The 17794-nt window shown below is 41.2% G+C and overlaps 1 protein-coding gene across 3 annotated transcripts in view; it reads right to left on the reverse strand.

The window, feature by feature from the left end:
* Nucleotides 1-16983, reverse strand: part of LOC144661480 (SCO-spondin-like) — a 64008-nt gene extending 47025 nt beyond the window's left edge. Inside the window, exons 1-16 of one of the 3 annotated variants that reach the window (XM_078522269.1) lie at nucleotides 16664-16965; nucleotides 15339-15695; nucleotides 14274-14444; nucleotides 12460-12630; nucleotides 8612-8782; nucleotides 8009-8179; nucleotides 7442-7612; nucleotides 6376-6546; nucleotides 4593-4763; nucleotides 3934-4104; nucleotides 3580-3750; nucleotides 2717-2887; nucleotides 2098-2268; nucleotides 1182-1352; nucleotides 758-928; nucleotides 163-336 (exon numbers count right to left, since the gene is read on the reverse strand). In XM_078522269.1, coding sequence (XP_078378395.1) covers nucleotides 163-336; nucleotides 758-928; nucleotides 1182-1352; nucleotides 2098-2268; nucleotides 2717-2887; nucleotides 3580-3750; nucleotides 3934-4104; nucleotides 4593-4763; nucleotides 6376-6546; nucleotides 7442-7612; nucleotides 8009-8179; nucleotides 8612-8782; nucleotides 12460-12630; nucleotides 14274-14444; nucleotides 15339-15672 — 2731 coding nt within the window. In that variant the 5' untranslated portion in view covers nucleotides 15673-15695; nucleotides 16664-16965. Of the gene's footprint in view, nucleotides 1-162; nucleotides 337-757; nucleotides 929-1181; nucleotides 1353-2097; nucleotides 2269-2716; nucleotides 2888-3579; nucleotides 3751-3933; nucleotides 4105-4592; nucleotides 4764-6375; nucleotides 6547-7441; nucleotides 7613-8008; nucleotides 8180-8611; nucleotides 8783-12459; nucleotides 12631-14273; nucleotides 14445-15338; nucleotides 15696-16663 lie in introns of all 3 variants that reach the window. The other 2 variants (XM_078522263.1, XM_078522279.1) reach the window with 2 other exon arrangements.
* Between the last annotated feature and the right edge of the window lie 811 nt (nucleotides 16984-17794).

The raw sequence follows: 17794 nt of genomic DNA on the forward strand, positions 1-17794 counted from the left end.
CTACCTCCCTCCTTCCCTTTCTCCCTCCTCGCTCTATCACTTCCTCCCCCCCTTTCTCCTTCCTCGTTCTATCACTCCCTCCTTCCTTCCTTCCGCTCCAAAACCAGAATACAAATAAGAAGTAGAATGATTAAAATTCCCACTGACAGGGTTAATACTTACATATACAAACTTCGCCAGTGACGCAAGACTTTCTATCTTTCTGAATTCCTTCACAAGGTCTTCCACTGTAGGCCGGCGCAGGATTGTCACAATGTCGTTCGCGTGACATGACACCAGCGCCACATGTCACGCTACATTCCGTCCAGTTGCTCCATTTAGACCACCCACCATGAACTGCATGACGTAAAAAGAAAGCGCGTCAGCTAGATGCTCAGTGCCCATTATATAAAAGCTGCTTAAATGAAAGTAAGTTATATTAATGAAAAGTTAAGAACGACGCCAACTAAAACTACCAAAGAAGGTTAAAAAAAGCGAACCTCTCTTAAGGGGACACGGGCGAACACAAACAGTTCAACGGCTTCAACCTTCAGTAATAAAACAGCTTCCATAAGGAAACTCCCCCTTAGACACAGTTCAGTATGTTCCCTTACAGTAGGTTAGATTCCAGTCTCTACCAGCAGAAGACCATTTCCACGGCTATCTCTGGCTTCAGTTTATTCCATGTCTACAAACTACAAAAATGCGGCAATTCTTAGCACCAAATAGGCGCACTAACGCTCTTTCATAAGTAATTACGCGACAGAGAAATGCTAACCTGGGCATTTATTTACAGCACACTCCTTTGACTCATAATAATGAGAGCCACAGCCTTTCCCACCAGAAAAAGGAGGCGGGTTTGTACAGGAACGAGTGCGCTCTCTCACGCCTCCACCACATGTTTTGCCACAGGGAGACCAAGAACCCCAGACACTCCAGCCCCCGTTCACTGTCAAAGACAATTAAAAAAAATGTCACTTGCTGACCCTAAACTGACCCATATGGGATACTCTAAGCTTGAAAAATGTTAGAAAATGTTGCTCTTTTCGTCCTCCATAAAAGGCTATAAAAGAGTAAAAATAATAATAAGAAGAGATTTTTCGAATATTGGTATCCAATACCAATCTCTGTTGGTATTTGACAGACTTAATAAAAGAGATTGTTTAAGAAATTGCAGAAATTTTAGATGAACTTGTTCCTACCGGGGCATGACTGCGTATTGCACCAACGACTTTCCCGCGAATCTCCGTGGCATGGTTTCCCGCCATGTTCGGGCGTCGGTTGCGTGCAGCCCCGAGAACGTTCCTGCAAACCTGTTCCGCAGGATTTACTACAAGGTGTCCATGTACTCCAACTTGACCAACCACCATCAACTTTAAAAATTGAGAAAGAAAATACATCACGTTGGTTTGTTTATATTTCGTATTCTACTTGAATTCCATTGCATAGCAATTACCAATGTTCAATCCGCACCACGGTAAAATGCAGTTCATTGATCACTATATATCATAGTGATGTTCAAGGGGCACCTGAACCTGGTTTAAGGAACCAATGCCAACACCAACACTGATCCACGCCACTGCCACCTACATCCAATTAAATTTATCACATTTCGACAGTCAGTCGGTTGCACCTAGTTAATAATTTGGCATCCCCATTCCCTAAGAGAACACTACACCACTGTAGCTCTGTAAATTAATCAAATGATTATCGAAACTATAAAAAGTGGTTATTGGTTATTCCGTAAGTTAAAAAAATATATATTTACATGTAAGCCGTTTTAAAACCTAAGTAAATACACTAAAAACATGGACAACAGTTTGTTTGCTTACTGGCCAGGCGACAGACAATCAGACAGACAGACAGTTTGATTGATTCACTTTTATTTGAAAACGGTACAGACAGACAGACAGACAAACTCATGGACAAACAAACAGACCACCAAAGCGACAGACAGACAGACAGACAGACAGACAGACAGACAGACAGACAGAGACAAACCCTGTGACTGACTAAAAGAGAGACAGGTTGACAGGCTGACTTACGCAGAAAGACCGATATGTACAGAGAGACAGAAGAACGGACGGACAGATAAGCGGGCAGAATATTAGTGCTAACCTGGGCATTTATTTACAGCACACTCCTTTGATTCATAATAGTGAGAGCCACAGCCTTTCCCACCAGAAAAGGGAGGAGGGTTTGTACAAGAACGAGTGCGCTCTCTCACGCCTCCACCACAGAGTTTATCACAGGAAGACCACAAGCTCCAGACACTCCAGCCGCCATCCACTGTAACAGAGACAGTTTTTAATTATCAAGTTCTGAACCCCGAGTAATATGTGCGAAAACCTTAAAGGGGACAGAACTCCTTAAGATTCTTACACACGAATTCTTTTTATTACAATATCTTGGTCAGTTTTATTTCGAAGAAAAGAAACAAATATTTTACAGTGTAACTGTCTGTTGTACCAAGTTTAAGATGAAATGTATGCAAAACTGAAAGGCGCTGTTTGTAGGTTTATTTTAAACGAGTGTTGAGCCCTGAGGTGTCTGATCGAATACAAAGTCTGATAGAAAACAAAGTTATCAGGTACCAGCTACTAGATGAGGAAATGGTAAACACGTCAAAAAGAACTACATAGCAATGGTGTGTTATGCTGTTTCTGCACGTTCATCGAGCATAATAATGGTTTTCACGAAACGCTGGGAATATCATTGACCTGCAGCCCGTGCTTACCAGGACACGGATATGTATTGCACCAACGACTCTCCCGCACTTCTCCTTGACAGCTTTTCCCGCCATAGCTAGGCGCAGGTTGCGTGCAGCTCCTAGAGCGTTGCTGAAAACCACTTCCACAGGATTTACTACAAGCATTCCATCCACTCCAATGAGACCAACCACCGTCAACTGTTAAAGTACAAGAAATACGTACACCAAAGTAAAATCACCTTGCTAAATGTATTATCTTTCGGATACGAGAAACGTACGTGCATCAATGGGCGTCAAAAGTAGTTGAGACATTTGGTGAAAATGAGTGCTACTTTTAATATTTCCATTTTTCCACTTCAAATCCGAAGTTGATTATCAACCGTTCTCCCGCCCCCCTTTCAATGTTGTACTCAAACGAAGCAAGTCTTCCAGATAGCAAATCAAACATTGTTTCGGGGGGGGGGGGGGGGGGTTATATCGAAGAGGCAAGGGGTGAAATGTGTCCAAGGTACTCAAAGAGAGCACCGTTTTTCAACACTTTTGGAGCTCATTATTACTACAAAATAAATGCCCATCTAATTCGCGTTACCCGGTACTCCACACAACAAATTAAACACTACAGTGTTGTAACAAATGGCTACTTATTTTGCCTTCAAAGTGACCATTGTGCGCAAAATATCTTCCAATTACAAGTCAGTTATAATACGAAACAGTGTTATGATTAAGCTCCAACTAACTCCTCCATATACCTCAGACTTATGTTCAAGTGTTCTGCTAGGTCTGTCTATACGCAGCCATAATAAGTAGCTTAGTAATTAACTCTGAAAAAGGTTGCACTAGATCTTAAAGAATAAAAAAAACACACACACACATTAAAAAGCTGTACATACTTGGACAAGGGTTCTTTGTACAAACTTCTTGCTTTTGAGTGGCTCCAGGGCAAGAACTGCCGCCATATTTAGGATCTGGATTTGTGCAAGTGCGCGAAAGGATTTCTACTCCACTGCCACAAGTAACGCTGCATGGTTTTGACACAGACCAGCCAGACCAACCGCCATGAACTGTATTATACAGAAAGGATGGTATGAGAAGGATAAATCAAGGTACATAAGGGGGGAATAAGTGCTGGAGAATGTTTCAGGAATGACCCCGCCATTTTTAGACCAGAAATATAAGCACAAGAAAAAAAAAAAAGGCATAGCTTAATAGCAATTCTGAGGGGCAGTGCAAACGCATTAACTTACTTGGACATGGGTTCTTTGTACACGCCTGTTGTTTCTGTGCAGCTCCAGGACAGGATCTGCCGCCATGTTTAGGCGCAGGATTTGTGCAAGAACGTGAAAGGACTTCTACTCCATTACCACAAGTAACGCTGCATGGTTTTGACACAGACCAGCTAGACCAACCGCCATGAACTGTATAATGAATAAACGATAAAAACGTCAATACAGATTTTATCTTTCAGTTTCCTTGATACATTACCTTGTCGAGGTAGTGAAGTCTCGAAATCTTTATCCAAACATAAAACCTTACAAATTAAAGCCGTGTGTACGATGAGAGCTTATAATGCACGCCAAGACCTAGGTACGGCTTGATATCAAGAGTGGACAAGATGTTATCTAAGAGAGTCGTCAGGACCAAAACTCAGCAACGACACAATGCTACCAGTGTGCATTAAACCTGCATTACACTAATGTTCTCGACAAATTGCTACGTCGTTAGCACATACAACAAACAACTTGGTAATGAAATTGTTTTTAAGCGACAAAAAAACTGACACAGCTATGTCTCTAGCCTATTCCAGGCTCTCGGAAGTTGGAGAGACCGCGGACGAGCAAGGGAAGAAACGAAGGGGGACGAAGGCGAAATAATCTGATGTTCTTGAGAACAAAGCCTTACTTACTCGGGCAGGGTCTCTTTGTACACGCCTGTTGCTTCTGCGCGGGTCCAGGACAAGATCTACCACCATGTTTAGGCGCGGGATTTGTGCAAGTGCGCGAAAATATTTCCACTCCACTGCCACAAGTAACGCTGCAAGGTTTCGACACAGACCAGCCAGACCAACCACCATGGACTGTTACGTGAGGATGACAAAGATTAATAGAACTTTATATGGCATGGGCATTAGTGCTGTAGAATGGTCTGGGAACATCGATCCCTCGTCATTATAAATTAAACTTGTGACAAGAGAAAGAAAAATAAACGCCGAATCGCATAGTTAATAATATAATAATAACAAAATAAAATAATATTTTAAGAGGAGGCCTCCAATCACCTAGGAGGTGGTTTTCAGGAGGGTCCTCTGAGAAAATAAATGTTAAACATTAAAATACATTAAAATCTAAAATACAATAAAAAGACAAAACCTATGTTGTATGCTAACTAAGATTAAAAACTAGGACAAGAATTAAAATACTACTAACTAAGGTTAAAAATGGGAAATAAAAAAGTATTAAAATCTAAAAGGAAGTACAAATGTCACAGATCTAAAATATAAAATAACTATCTATTGTCCTAAAAAAACTAATTCAAATAGTTATCTATTAACATTATATAACATTGTGCAACTAAAAATATTTGTTCTTAGTATAATTTCAGAGGTGATTATAAGAATTGAAGCATTCTGATTGGTCGAGAAGCTCGGCTTATGAGGCTATATTCACCCCGCGCGAGGTGATTATAGCTTTGAAGGCTTGGTTACTTAGCCACGCCACCTTTGACATCCAGGCAAGTAAACATGGCCGCTTTTGCTGAATGAAAATTTCTTTGATTTGAAAGAAACCCGTCCAAGTCCTGGATATTTTAAACAGTGGGAATTTTTCAAATTAACTACCAAGGCTTTTGGACCGAAAATATTTTCAAGAGATGGTTCTCAAGGCATTAGAAATGATCGTAAACACGGCGGTTTTGGCGATCGATGAGAAACTCAGTCAGATCGATTGAGCAAACATTAGTTAGTTCTCTTCTCACCGGAGCTACTCATTTTCGAGAGGATTCCCACATTTGCCATCAACAATCATACAAAGGTAACGAACATCTATCTTAATCATAGTGTTTGTTTTGTTCCGTTTTATTGCTTTAACTAAATAAATTCTGATTATAATCGATGATTTAAACTGGTTTACACCGTATGCAAGCGAACACTTGTGTTTGCTGTTTTCTTGTTTGCAATCGTTATTTTTTTAAGTTCTTGATGATCACCTCTAAAAATTATACTAAAACAATTATTCGCCTTAGGCTCAGTGATTATTGTTGAATAATCCCCTCGACTTCGTCTCGGGGATTATTCAACAACAATCACTTCGCCTTCGGCGAATAATTGTTAAATAGTCTAAAATGTTTATCCAGTAAGAACCTTATAAGGGTTTTCTTAAAAATCGCGCGTGGCATCGGCTTTCTTAAAAATAATGGGAGAGACATCCAGTCATTTGTAAAGCGGAAGTAGGATACTCTCTTTCCGCTTTCCGTTTTAGGTTTAGGCAGTCTAGGTAGGTATCCATGTCTAGTGTTGTAGCCATGTAAACTTCTTAATGTCGATTTAAAACTTTCAAAATGTTGCGGAATGTCTCCTTTGATTGCATTTTGTACGGCTGTGCATCGGTGGGAAAGACGTCTTCCAGCCAGAGGGAGCCAATTCAGTGACTTCAGAGCTTCTGAATTTGGAGGAGCAAGAAGTAATTACTTACTTGGACAAGGGTTCTTTGTGCATGCTTGTTGTTTCTGCGCGGCTCCAGGACAAGATCTGCCGCCGTGTTTAGGTGCGGGATTTGTGCAAGTGCGTGAAAGGATTTTTATTCCATTGCCGCAAGTAACGCTACATGGTTTTGACACAGACCAGCCAGACCAACCACCATGGACTGTATAATTAATAAACAATAAAAACGTCAATAGAGATTTTATCTTCCAGTGTCCTCGATACAGTACATTGTGTGAGTAAAGTCTCGAAATTAAAAAAAGATGCATTTTCAACATTTTCTTTACCACAGTCTCGAAATTATTATCCAAACAAAAAACCTTACAAATTAAAGGGACTATGTCACGGATTATAACAGATTTTTGAACAGCCTAAATTAATATATATGTATCGTAGGCAAACCTAGAAATAATGGCCCATTTTAATTAACAATTGCTATTTTAAAGCACTAAAACTAATTAAACGCGCGTTTGGCTGCGGATTGCTCGGATGGAAATGGATTGCAATTTGAAAACGTTAGCCAACGTTTTCAAATTTTTTCCGCGCGCCTTCAAAAAATCGATATTTATGGCCGAAGTTTGATTTCTTTCCCTAAATAACGGTTTTATCTTCCGTTAAATGTTCAAAGACAAAGTTTTTTTTCATGGGCAAAGTTGCCTACCACATATTTCAGAACAGTTTAGACCAAAAAGCTGCGAAATCCCCGTGACATAGTCCCTTTTATAAAAGAATAGCTGTGTGTAAAATGAGAGCTTATAATGTAAGACAAGGAGGATCGCGTCTTGCATTCTTCGACTGGAGACGAGTCAGGTATAACAAGGTGTGTAGAAAACCAAACTCGATTAAGATTTTCCTGCCCTTCAACCCTCCAGATAAACACCTGCATTAAAGTGATGTTCTTGACAGTCTTTTACGTCCGTAGCACATTTACTGAACAAGCAACTTGGTATTGAAATTGTCTCCAGAAAAGAGATCGTATGCAAAGAAAATTTTGCTCTTTTACCTTCTTTTTACATAAGGTAGGTTTTTAATAATGATAAAACAAAGGCTTCGCTTACTTGGGCAGGGTCTTCTAGTACACGCCTGTCGCTTCTGTGCGGCTCCAGGACAAGATCGGCCGCCATGTTTAGGTGCGGGATTTGTGCAAGTTCGCGAAAGGATTTCTACTCCACTGCCACAAGTAACGCTACATGGTTTTGATACAGACCAGCCAGACCAACCACCATGAACTGAGTAATGAAGAAAGGATCATAGAGTTAGTGATGTAGGCTGTATTGATAGGTTTCGCGTTTTAAAACGAAAAAAACATAGGCAAAAAAAATTAACGTGGCATATGAAAATGTTCTCATCCTGAGCGATTGTCAATCAAAGTTTAATTTAATGTCTTTGTGTTTTTATTTTTACTTTTAGTTTGTAGACAGCATAGTCTAAAACATTTGTATAATTCCAGTTTAGCTGGCTAACGCAATAAACATCCATTTTAAAACTCTTATCTTCAATTGCTATTTGTCAGAAAGCACGATAAACAAATCTCTAGAACAATAACCAGCTTAGGCTTCTAACAATGCTTAGCTGTTTCACACAGCAAGAAATTCTATTAAGAATGCTGCTGGTTTTTTTTTTACCTGGACACGAATGCGTGTTGCACACGCGCTGTTCATTCTCCGCTCCTGGGCAGGGTTTCCCGCCATTTCGAGACGGTGGGTTCGTGCAGCGCCGTGATCTACCTTGTGTCCCAACATCGCATGGCTTGCTGCAACTTTTCCATGCACCCCACCTAGACCAACCTCCATCAACTACAGGGTGAAAAGAAAATAAGTAAGAAGAAATAATAACGAGTATAAAATAGAAAAACAAAACTTTTGTTTGTTTCATGAAGAGTTTTAACACAATGGCTTCCTTCAACCCTCAGAAGACTGTGAAGGAAAATCTGAGCAGGTTTAAATACGAGGAGAGCGTACTAGAATTTCAGGCCAAACGATAGAGAGAGTGAACTTTTAAGAACACGTTTCACGAGCGATCCCCCCCCCCCCCACACACACACACACCCACCCAAACCGGGCATGTCATTCATGGCTCACGAAAATACCCTTTAACTGACCCCTCCAAGGTTCTTAGATTGCGAAAAGAAAATGAGACAAATACATAACATGCGCCGGACTGCAAAAAGGAAAGAGGAAATGTGACGATTTACACTGATATTATTGTACTACACATATATTTCTTACCAGGACATGCCTGAGTATTACACGTTTTTGTTTCCCGCGCTGTTCCTGAGCAGGATTTCCCGCCATGACGGGGAGGTGGATTCGTGCAGCTTCGAGAACGTTCTTTAGCACCAGTTCCACAGGATTTACTGCATGAAGTCCATCCGCTCCACCTTGACCAGCCACCGTGTACTGCAATGTAATGAAAGAGAATTGAGATATTTTTTTTGTCTTATATTTAATATTATTATCTGAAACAAAAGGAAATAAAAATCAAACTGGTTTGAAAATTAAAACCAACGATAAATTCAAACCACAACATATACATGTAAAACAGGTTTTGACAGGAGAAAATTTGTTGGAAAGAAGGATTGATGAGATAATTACAGATACAGAAGATAACGGAAGTATCACTCAGTCAGATATTTTCTTAGGAAGGTGGACGAAAGAAGGGAGGGTGGTGGGGGCAGAGGGAGGTAGGGGCAAACTGTATGTGTTCTCCGAGGAAGGCGGGAATGCCACGTGAAAAGGACGGGGATGCTCGTCGGGAAATGCCTTGTAAATTAAAAGCCTAAAGAAGACCAAATGGATGTGGCTCAAGACTCCATTTTTCATGCCTGATCAGTCTAGAACACAAAGACAGTACGACGAGGCGACTTTGGAACAGCTGGTCCAGCTCGTCCACGTTTCCCACACACAGTATCACGTATCATCCACATCATTATCCCAACGCGGCAAGCCATCCGTCAGATCGCTTTCCGCCGCTCTTTCAAATTTGAGTAGCCTGCGAATCCAGCCGCCTCTCATTCGCTCCTGCTACTATACGTGCAAGATTTTATCCCAACTCGCTAAGGGACGGACCATTATTTTTTTTGGAGGGGGGGGGGGGGGGGATGAAAAATTTTCCTCTGCAAACATTTTTTTCGAAATTCTTACTATTTTTTGTTATACATATTGTGTTTGCAAACAATTTATTTTGTCTTTCCAGGCCCTGCAAACAATTTTTTTCAATATTTTTCATCCCCCCCCCTCCAAAAAAATAATGGCCCGTCACTAAAATCGCTAAACTTAGTAGCCACTGACAATAGTAACCTTAAGATATCTAATTGGCCACAAAATTTGTATTCGCTGTTTATTGTGCATTTGCGTGAGAAAATTTAACCGCAGAAACAATGAGGTATAAAATAATCACAAACATACAAGTAATTTCGTAAGTGTAGTTTTTCGCCTATCTACTGTTTCAGGAAACAAATTCCAGCCTTCCTTATTTGGTTTATAACTGTGTGATATATAAGACATGCCAGGACATAAAAGACGTTTTGAAAAGGAAGAATATCATGATAGTTTTCGTTAGAAGACTAGTGGGCCTAAATAAATAGAAGCTTATTAGCAGGGATTTGTGGGGGGGGGGGGGGGGGGGTGGGGGGGAGACGGGGGGAGGCAGATTGTAACCGGCATTTTTCGGTGTATAAAGATAGAGTGATGAGTGATTTCCCCTTTACACACACCGGGCTTGCATACCGTGATGTTGTGTGTAGCAGAGGGCAAGCAGATATTTGCGTTTCCTAAAAAATTCTCACAGTTCCTTCCGGCTGCGCACTGGCGCGGAAGAAACAAACATAAACTTGCGGACTTACCGACAAGATCACAAGATTGTGTTTGAAATTCCTCGTCACATCGACAATTGTTCTCGTAATCATGTCCCACTCTCATACGTTCCTGTTTTCCACCCCTGCAACCGCTCCAACTGCCCCAACTTTCCCACTCGCCGCAGTGGAAATTTTCAAAATCCTCCCTATAGTCTCTAAAGTCACATATCGGAGCGATCGTTTCCGTAAAGAATAAGGAAAAGTAAACCGTGATAACAAAGACTGCTACCATTCCTTTGGTCGACATTACACGACGTTTTTTCTTTTGCTGATTCGAGGACTTAAGTGTGGCCGTGAAGCGCTGTCTTCTATTTTGGTATTCACTGAGGTCAATTTAGAAGGTATGCTATGCCAAAAACGCGTAAACAGACATTTTTAGTGACATTAAATTCGACCCTGTGACATCGTGGAAACACAGAAACCACGAAACCGTATGGGACAACTGGAAGCGCAGCAATGTTGTTATTGGCATCATCAATAGGCATAAATAGATTGTGCTCGGCAACTTTTGAGCAACTTTTGGCTTTTTGAGCAACTTTTTGTAGTACCAGCAACCTAGGGCAACTTTTACTTTCCTTGGCAACTTTTGAGCAACAAATTGATTTAAAACCGATCCAAACCATAAAAGGTCGTTTCATTTCGAAGGATTTTATTAAAACAGGTTTTATTCGCTGCAACATAGAACCTGCCGCCGGCCATCTTGGTATTTGCTGAAGTGCGAGTCACTTATGACATCGCAATCAGATGAAATTTCAGACGAGGAAAACGGAAATAATTCAGACATTGACCCCATTGAGGTTGCCATAGACGCTGGGGAAGGTCTTAGTAAACCTGCAAGCGTTTCAATTTCTAGAAAACGCAAAACTCACGTCAAAACGACTCTAGGGAGCAAGCAACTTTTCTGAATTTTGGTGGCAACTTTTTGATATTTGAGCAACTTTAGAGCAACTTTTAGGTATATTTGTGAAGCAACTTTTCCTGAATTTACTAGCACAATCTATTCATGCCTAATCATCAACCGCTATTAAAAATAAAACTTCAATTACTTTTTTTTACTCCAAGCATGACGACGACACAAAATGATTGGAGCGTCAGCGACTTTCTGAAATACACGGAAGAAGTAGTCTGCGTTGCAGCCGGACATGTCATAAAATCCTCGAATACCGGCGGTTTAGACTATGTGCGACGCAGGTTAAGAAAAAGTTCCTGTTTCTATTTCGCGATAATATACATGTAGGCCGGGGAGTTACGTTTCTTTTCACAAGTGTCGGAGGGGTGCTTTATTTAATAGAAAGGGGACTTATTTTGGAGAGAGGAGGTATTTCATATAATATATCTGTTATTGTACATATAAACAAAATTAAGTCGACTTTTTAATGTTTATATTAACAACAACAAGTAAATGTGGTGGGCCAATAACTTCAAAGCGTGATAACCTTGCTTTCTTGTTCAAAAATGTCATGATCGAACATTTAGGGAGAGACTAATTAAAAACATTGAACTTCCATAGGGGGGGGGGGGGAGGGTAGGAAAAGGGGGGCTTGATAGAGCTTTTACGGTATCTAAATTAATCATTCTTTCAATATTTCAATAGCGCTAAAGGAAAGCTGTTATGAGGGTAAGCATGGGTTTTAACTAATAGTTGAGAATTTGTCAGAGTTTGAACTGTCAGCAGAGATCAGATGGCTGAGAAATGGACATGAATGTTTATTGTTACCTAAGAAATCGCCGAAAATCTAACTGATAACTGGGATTCCAGCACTCCCATCCACATCGACTATAAAATATTACACGAAACCTCGTGACACGCAACAATAATTTAAGCGATGTGAAGGCTATTCAGTATAAGACCTAGGTAATACGAAAATGCCCCCAAATTGTTGTAGGACGCGACGGACAATACTGAGATCCTGCCAAGTTATCTTATCTGACAGCACCGGACTTTCATAACTTGCAGTTGCTATTCTTAGCTACATAAGCGTAGCATTTTCGTAATCTAACGTCAAATAGTGTTAGATTGTAGAGCTGATTGCGTACTGAAGCTGAAATGCGACGATTAAAGTAGAATTTAACGATTACTGAACCAAATGGTGCAGAGTTCAGCAAATAAAAGAATCTGCGAAAAGTAATACAGCTGGGTGGGCTGGTTAACGGTAAACGTTCCTCGCAAATGAGCAACGGAGGAAAATGGAAAATGGTACAACTTTTGGCGTTTCTTACCAGGGCATGCCTGCTTGTTGCACAATTGTTTTTCCCGCGCGTTTCCAAGGCAATGGTTCCCGCCATAACTTGGTGGTGGATTCGTACAGGTTCGGGTACGTTCTTGAGAACCTGTTGCACAGGATTGACTGCATGAAGTCCATTTACTCCAGCTTGACCAGCCGCCGTGTACTGCATTGTAGTGAAAGAAAATAGAAAATGACAGAAACTGAGAAAAATCAGTCTCAGATCCTGAGTTTTTTCTGGCAGCTCTTGTTAATTGTTGCCCGGCCTTCTGACGCTATCTTATAGTTGTACAGGGCTACTATCTCTAATTTTGTCTGCTTTGCAAGGGGGAGGGGGGAGATTTATTTAACGGTTTTACATTAATGACTGAGACAGTTTTCCGTATACTATATTTAGCGATTTTCGCCCAACTCGCTAAACTCGCTAAAATTAGTAGCCGCTAACAATAGTAACCTTAAGGAATTTGGAAGAGTAAAAATGTTCAGTTCAGAAAAAAATGAAAGTAGATGTACAACCAGAGGTTCCGGAAAAATAAGAGGACGAAATAGAAAGGAATTCGATTTTGTCTGAACAAAATAATAAATACAAACTTAATATTACATGCAAGGAAAAGTGAAGTAGGCCTTGAATATGAAGGAGGGAATAAAATGAATGACTTCAGGTGATCACGAGGAGCTGTGGAGACCCCAGATCATACGCGAACAAAAAAGACATAAGGATGCAAGCGCTTATTCGACACTTATTAATCGATAATTTATGGTTTCTGTCTGCAGAAAGCGTGCCTTAAAGAAATGGCGACGTACAGCCGTTAAGTGAGTATTGCACATTTCTTTGACACAAAAATTATTCCTTTAGCCAGTTACGTCTTAAAACTAACTGAAATAAACCGGCTTAGAACCGTTTTGTCAGTTTAAGGGCGCTTTCCATAAGTTAGAACCGGTCGGCCAGACCAGTTTATTCGAAACCTCCAGTGAATCAGTCAATGCGTAAATATTATACACTGTTGTGGCAGATTTCGTAAAAAATTTCGTGAGAAAGGTCTGTTCCACATTCCAAACCACCGGACCGGCCGGCCAGTTCTTACTAATAGAAAGCGCCCTAAAACTAAGGTAACCAGAAAACGCCAAAGAGAGCTGCATTTCTTACATTACGAAACATTTTATCCAGTTACGCACTCAAGACAAGAAAATATAATGCCATTTAACCCTATTCAGACCGGGGGGGTGGCTTTTGAGGCCCGCGCTGACTTTGAACTATTATAACTTTTTTAAGATTAAATAAAACGCTCCCAAACTTTCTGAGTTTCCTAAAATTTATCTGGCAATAATTTGGTAGGGTTGGATGATGTGCCATGAACTTGACATCACCATGGCAACGGCATTTTGACAGGCATGTTTTCCCAAATTTGTAATTTTGCATTTTTCTGTTAATAAAAATCAACTTAAATAGAATTATTTTTACATTTTTACGTGTTTAAAGCACATTTTTATTGATTTTGAGTACTTTGCAGTAATTTTGGGTGGTTTTCTGGCATTTCGGAAAGATTTTGAAATCCAAGATGGCGGATCCAAGATGGCGGCTGTTTTGACATCATGATGTAATTGTCACGTGATGTGACGTCACCATCCCACGTGACGTATACCAAAAGAAAGATTTTCGGACATACAATACATCCTATGAGTTTCATTGTGATTGCCCCCCCCCCCGGTCTGAGAAGGTCCAAAAAAGCCCGGTCTGAATAGGGTTAAGTCCTCTAAGATAAGGAAAGATCTTCGACTCTAGCAGTGTTTTTACACATTCCGCCTCACCTGGACAGTTGTGCGTGTTGCACGCTTGATCTTGTCGGGACGCTCCAGCACAAGCTCTACCACCGTTGCTAGGTGACGGTTTCGTACAGCTTCGTGTTCGTTCTTGTTTGCCGGTTCCACAGGGTTTACTGCAAGTGTTCCATGAACTCCAAGTGGACCAACCTCCATCCACTGAGAAGGAAGGAAAAAGAGAAAATAAAAACACACAAACAAAGGAACTACACGACTTGAAAATGTTACCCCTCACAACACGTCAAACATAGACACTACGGCGTACATAAAATGCAGCCTGGTGGAAGGTTAACGTTTTTAACCTTTGCAGTTACTTTGGGGCGGGGGTTGAGGGATGGAAATTCAACGACAATTGAGCGACATTGAGAGTGATAAATGATCGTCGCAGTGAATTTCCAATTTAAGCAATTGGAATAAAGAAGCCTGAAAAAAATTTCAGGGCTTCACTCGGATTCGAACCCGTGACCTCCGCGATACCGGTGCGATGCTCTACCAACTGAGCTATTGAAGCCACACATTGGGAGCGAGGTCAATTGTGAGTTCATATTTTCCCGTGAGAGGAGTGAAATGATGTAATGTATATGAAATGACATTGTAGCTAACAAGCTAACCTGCGAGGTTACTAACAAGCGAACGAACGAGGGAAACAGCAACCGAGCGAATTTAAAACAAACAAATGAACGAACTTGCGAGCGAGCGAACGAACGAACGTACGAACGAATGAACGAAAGAACTTATGAGCGAAAGAAAGAACGAACCAAAGAACGGACGGATGTATGGAGGGACGAGGAAGGTTCGTTCGTTCGTTCGCTTGCAATTTCGTTCGTTCGGTAGTTAGTTAGTTCGCCGATTCCCTCGTTCGTTCACTTGTTAGTTACAACCCTGACAATCTCTGTCAAATGTAGTGGACGGACAGAAGGACGAACGAAAACATCCTAAGTATCCAAACGGTTGCTGGACTGACTACAAATTCAAGAAACAGATGGATATTCTTGTATGCTTCTTACACCAGGGATGCGCTTTGGTGATTCCATCGCTGTAAATTATGTTTACCTCCAGTACAGCACCGCCCACTGTATCCAGTTTTACAGTTACATCTTCCAGGAAGCGGGGTTCCGCCATTAGAACATCCCATATTGCAAGCCTGGGTTTGCGAGAGTGCAGGACAGGACCCACCGCATGTGGCCGCTCTGGTCACCCTGCGGGTACGCGTCTGTGTACCTCCAGTACCGCAGGGCTGGGTGCAAGTACTCCACGAGGTCCAGGAGCTCACAGCGCAATTTGTTCTTGGGCACCTTCGTCTTCGTCTTCTCCTCCAGCCTTCTGTTTGGTCTATCATAATGACAAGGGCGAGGACCAGAAAAGACCAAAGCAATTTTGACATCATTGTCTCAAGCTCTCGTTAAACCGCTTAATAATAAAAGAAAAAATATGGTTTCCGTTAAGACCCAGAAAGGAGGATAATGGAACGTCTGTTGAGAGCATACGTCATATCTTTGTGGATAAAAAAAAGAAATAAAAAGCAACCTAATTATACACAGGGTACCCACTTGCGGTTTTTAACGGAAGATTCCAGTTCGATTAAACCGTCAAAAAGCACTGTTTGTAAACAGAACGTAAACGTCTTTAAGCCACTTTTAACGAAACAGCTCTGATTTAATTGAGGTAGCGTATGAAATGAATTCGACTGCAAACTGTATGCCCTCTTTTGAGAGGAATGGCAGTAAAGAGAGATGTGGAAATGGTATTTGTTCGGGAAATGGAATTTGGTTAAATATTGACCTAAAACTGTTAGAGGATAACATATTTTGTTTCAAAGCCAAGTGAGATGCATTGCATGTTTCACTGCATGCCTATATTATGTTGTATCTGCAAAGACTGCAAAGTTTAAAAGACGCAAAACGGCCGGTTGCTATATAGCACAAAGGAAAAGAAAGAAAAAGAAGAATTCGATCAGGGTAACTAAAGAAAAGACGTCTAAAAACGATGAGTATAAACCTGCAATTGCCATAGTTTTGAGAATTTGATTGCATATCATTCGTCTCTTTTGAAGAATCACAGCCGAAGCTGGTTTTTGGCCATAGCTAAGGTTCACGCCGCCAACCAACACGGCAATTACATGTAGTGGCGATGACTCGCTTTCGCTTTCGCAGGCTTTACACTAGCCGGGGACTTAGGCATATAAACCGCGATACCTTTTTTAAACTGCTTGCGTTTGCTTCCTTCCCCTCGCCTACGGTTGCTTGCGATTTAAGACAGCAATTGAACAGGGGCGTAACTGATTCATATAAAATTTAACCATCAAAACATCATCATAGGGGAACGGCATCAGTGTAACCTTCAGAGAGAGAGTACATCACGATCAAACCTTGACTTACCTCTCATACGATTGCTTCCGGCGATATAAACTATTCCAATCTGCGACTCGTGAAAGCGGCCTGAAACGTTGAAGGGATTCTATCTCTGGTTTTCTCTCGAAATCTCCGCGATTTCCCGTCAACTTCACTAAATGAGCTCAAGAAGCTGACTGTGAAAACCAGCGCGCGGCTAATGCAAGACTTGCAAATGACGTGACAAGCAGAGAATTTGAATATCAATCACTTCCTTTCAGCGGCATTCAGCTTTTTAAATTCCCATGAGATTCCAGAATTTCCTTTGCGGACTGAAAGGACGTATACTAACTTGTTTAGAAATGGGCAGGTTATTCAAAATGCAACAATTTTTTTCAGCAAATTTCGCAAGCACAAGAGCGATACAAACCTGATTTGTTGTATCTGACCGTCACGTATTATTGTTTACATTTACGTCAGTGTCACGCATATTACGCAAAACCGGAAAGGCGTTTCCGAGATCGCATTGGGGAAGTCATTGTTTGCCTGGTGTTACATCCGGTTTTAATGAGGTTCCTCGTAGTTGGGGCTGCGACACAAAACGGAACAACAATCGTTCACGTCTCAACAAGTACACCAAAAAGGAGCAGTTTGGGACTGAAGTCACTAAACGGTAAACTATCGTAAACGAAATATAATCGCTCGAGAAAAAAAAAATTGAGAAACGAGTCGCTGTTTTTCTAGTCCCATTGCAGGTGTCATTTGGGTCGTCATTCATTAGTGTTGCGTGACTTGATAAAACGCGATATGCGGTAAAGCCGCGAGTTACGACGGCGAACGGCGGCGAACCCGCGCCTTCGCCGCGCACTTGTAAAACCGAAAAGAGAGGCTGCTCGCGTCTACTGACCACGTTGAAGGGTTCATCGGAGGTTCATTAAATATATCATCAATCAAGCGCGAGCGCCGTACTGGGAAAATATCGGGGCTAGGTTTTGACAGGACAGACTGAGGGCCGATATTCTCCCAATAAGGTCCCGAGCAATTTGGGTTTTATTACACGACTTTTTAATTGGAAAAGAGCTTATCGAAGCTTCAAGCGGGGGTGGTACACCTGAAGTCCCCTGAAAGCCGTTTTTTAACCAACCGGTTAACGTGGGTTTGATGCGAACATCTCGTTCG

This window comes from Oculina patagonica, chromosome 1, assembly GCF_052425735.1.
Source record: "Oculina patagonica isolate OP01 chromosome 1, crgOcupat, whole genome shotgun sequence".
NCBI classification, from domain to species: domain Eukaryota; kingdom Metazoa; phylum Cnidaria; class Anthozoa; order Scleractinia; family Oculinidae; genus Oculina; species Oculina patagonica.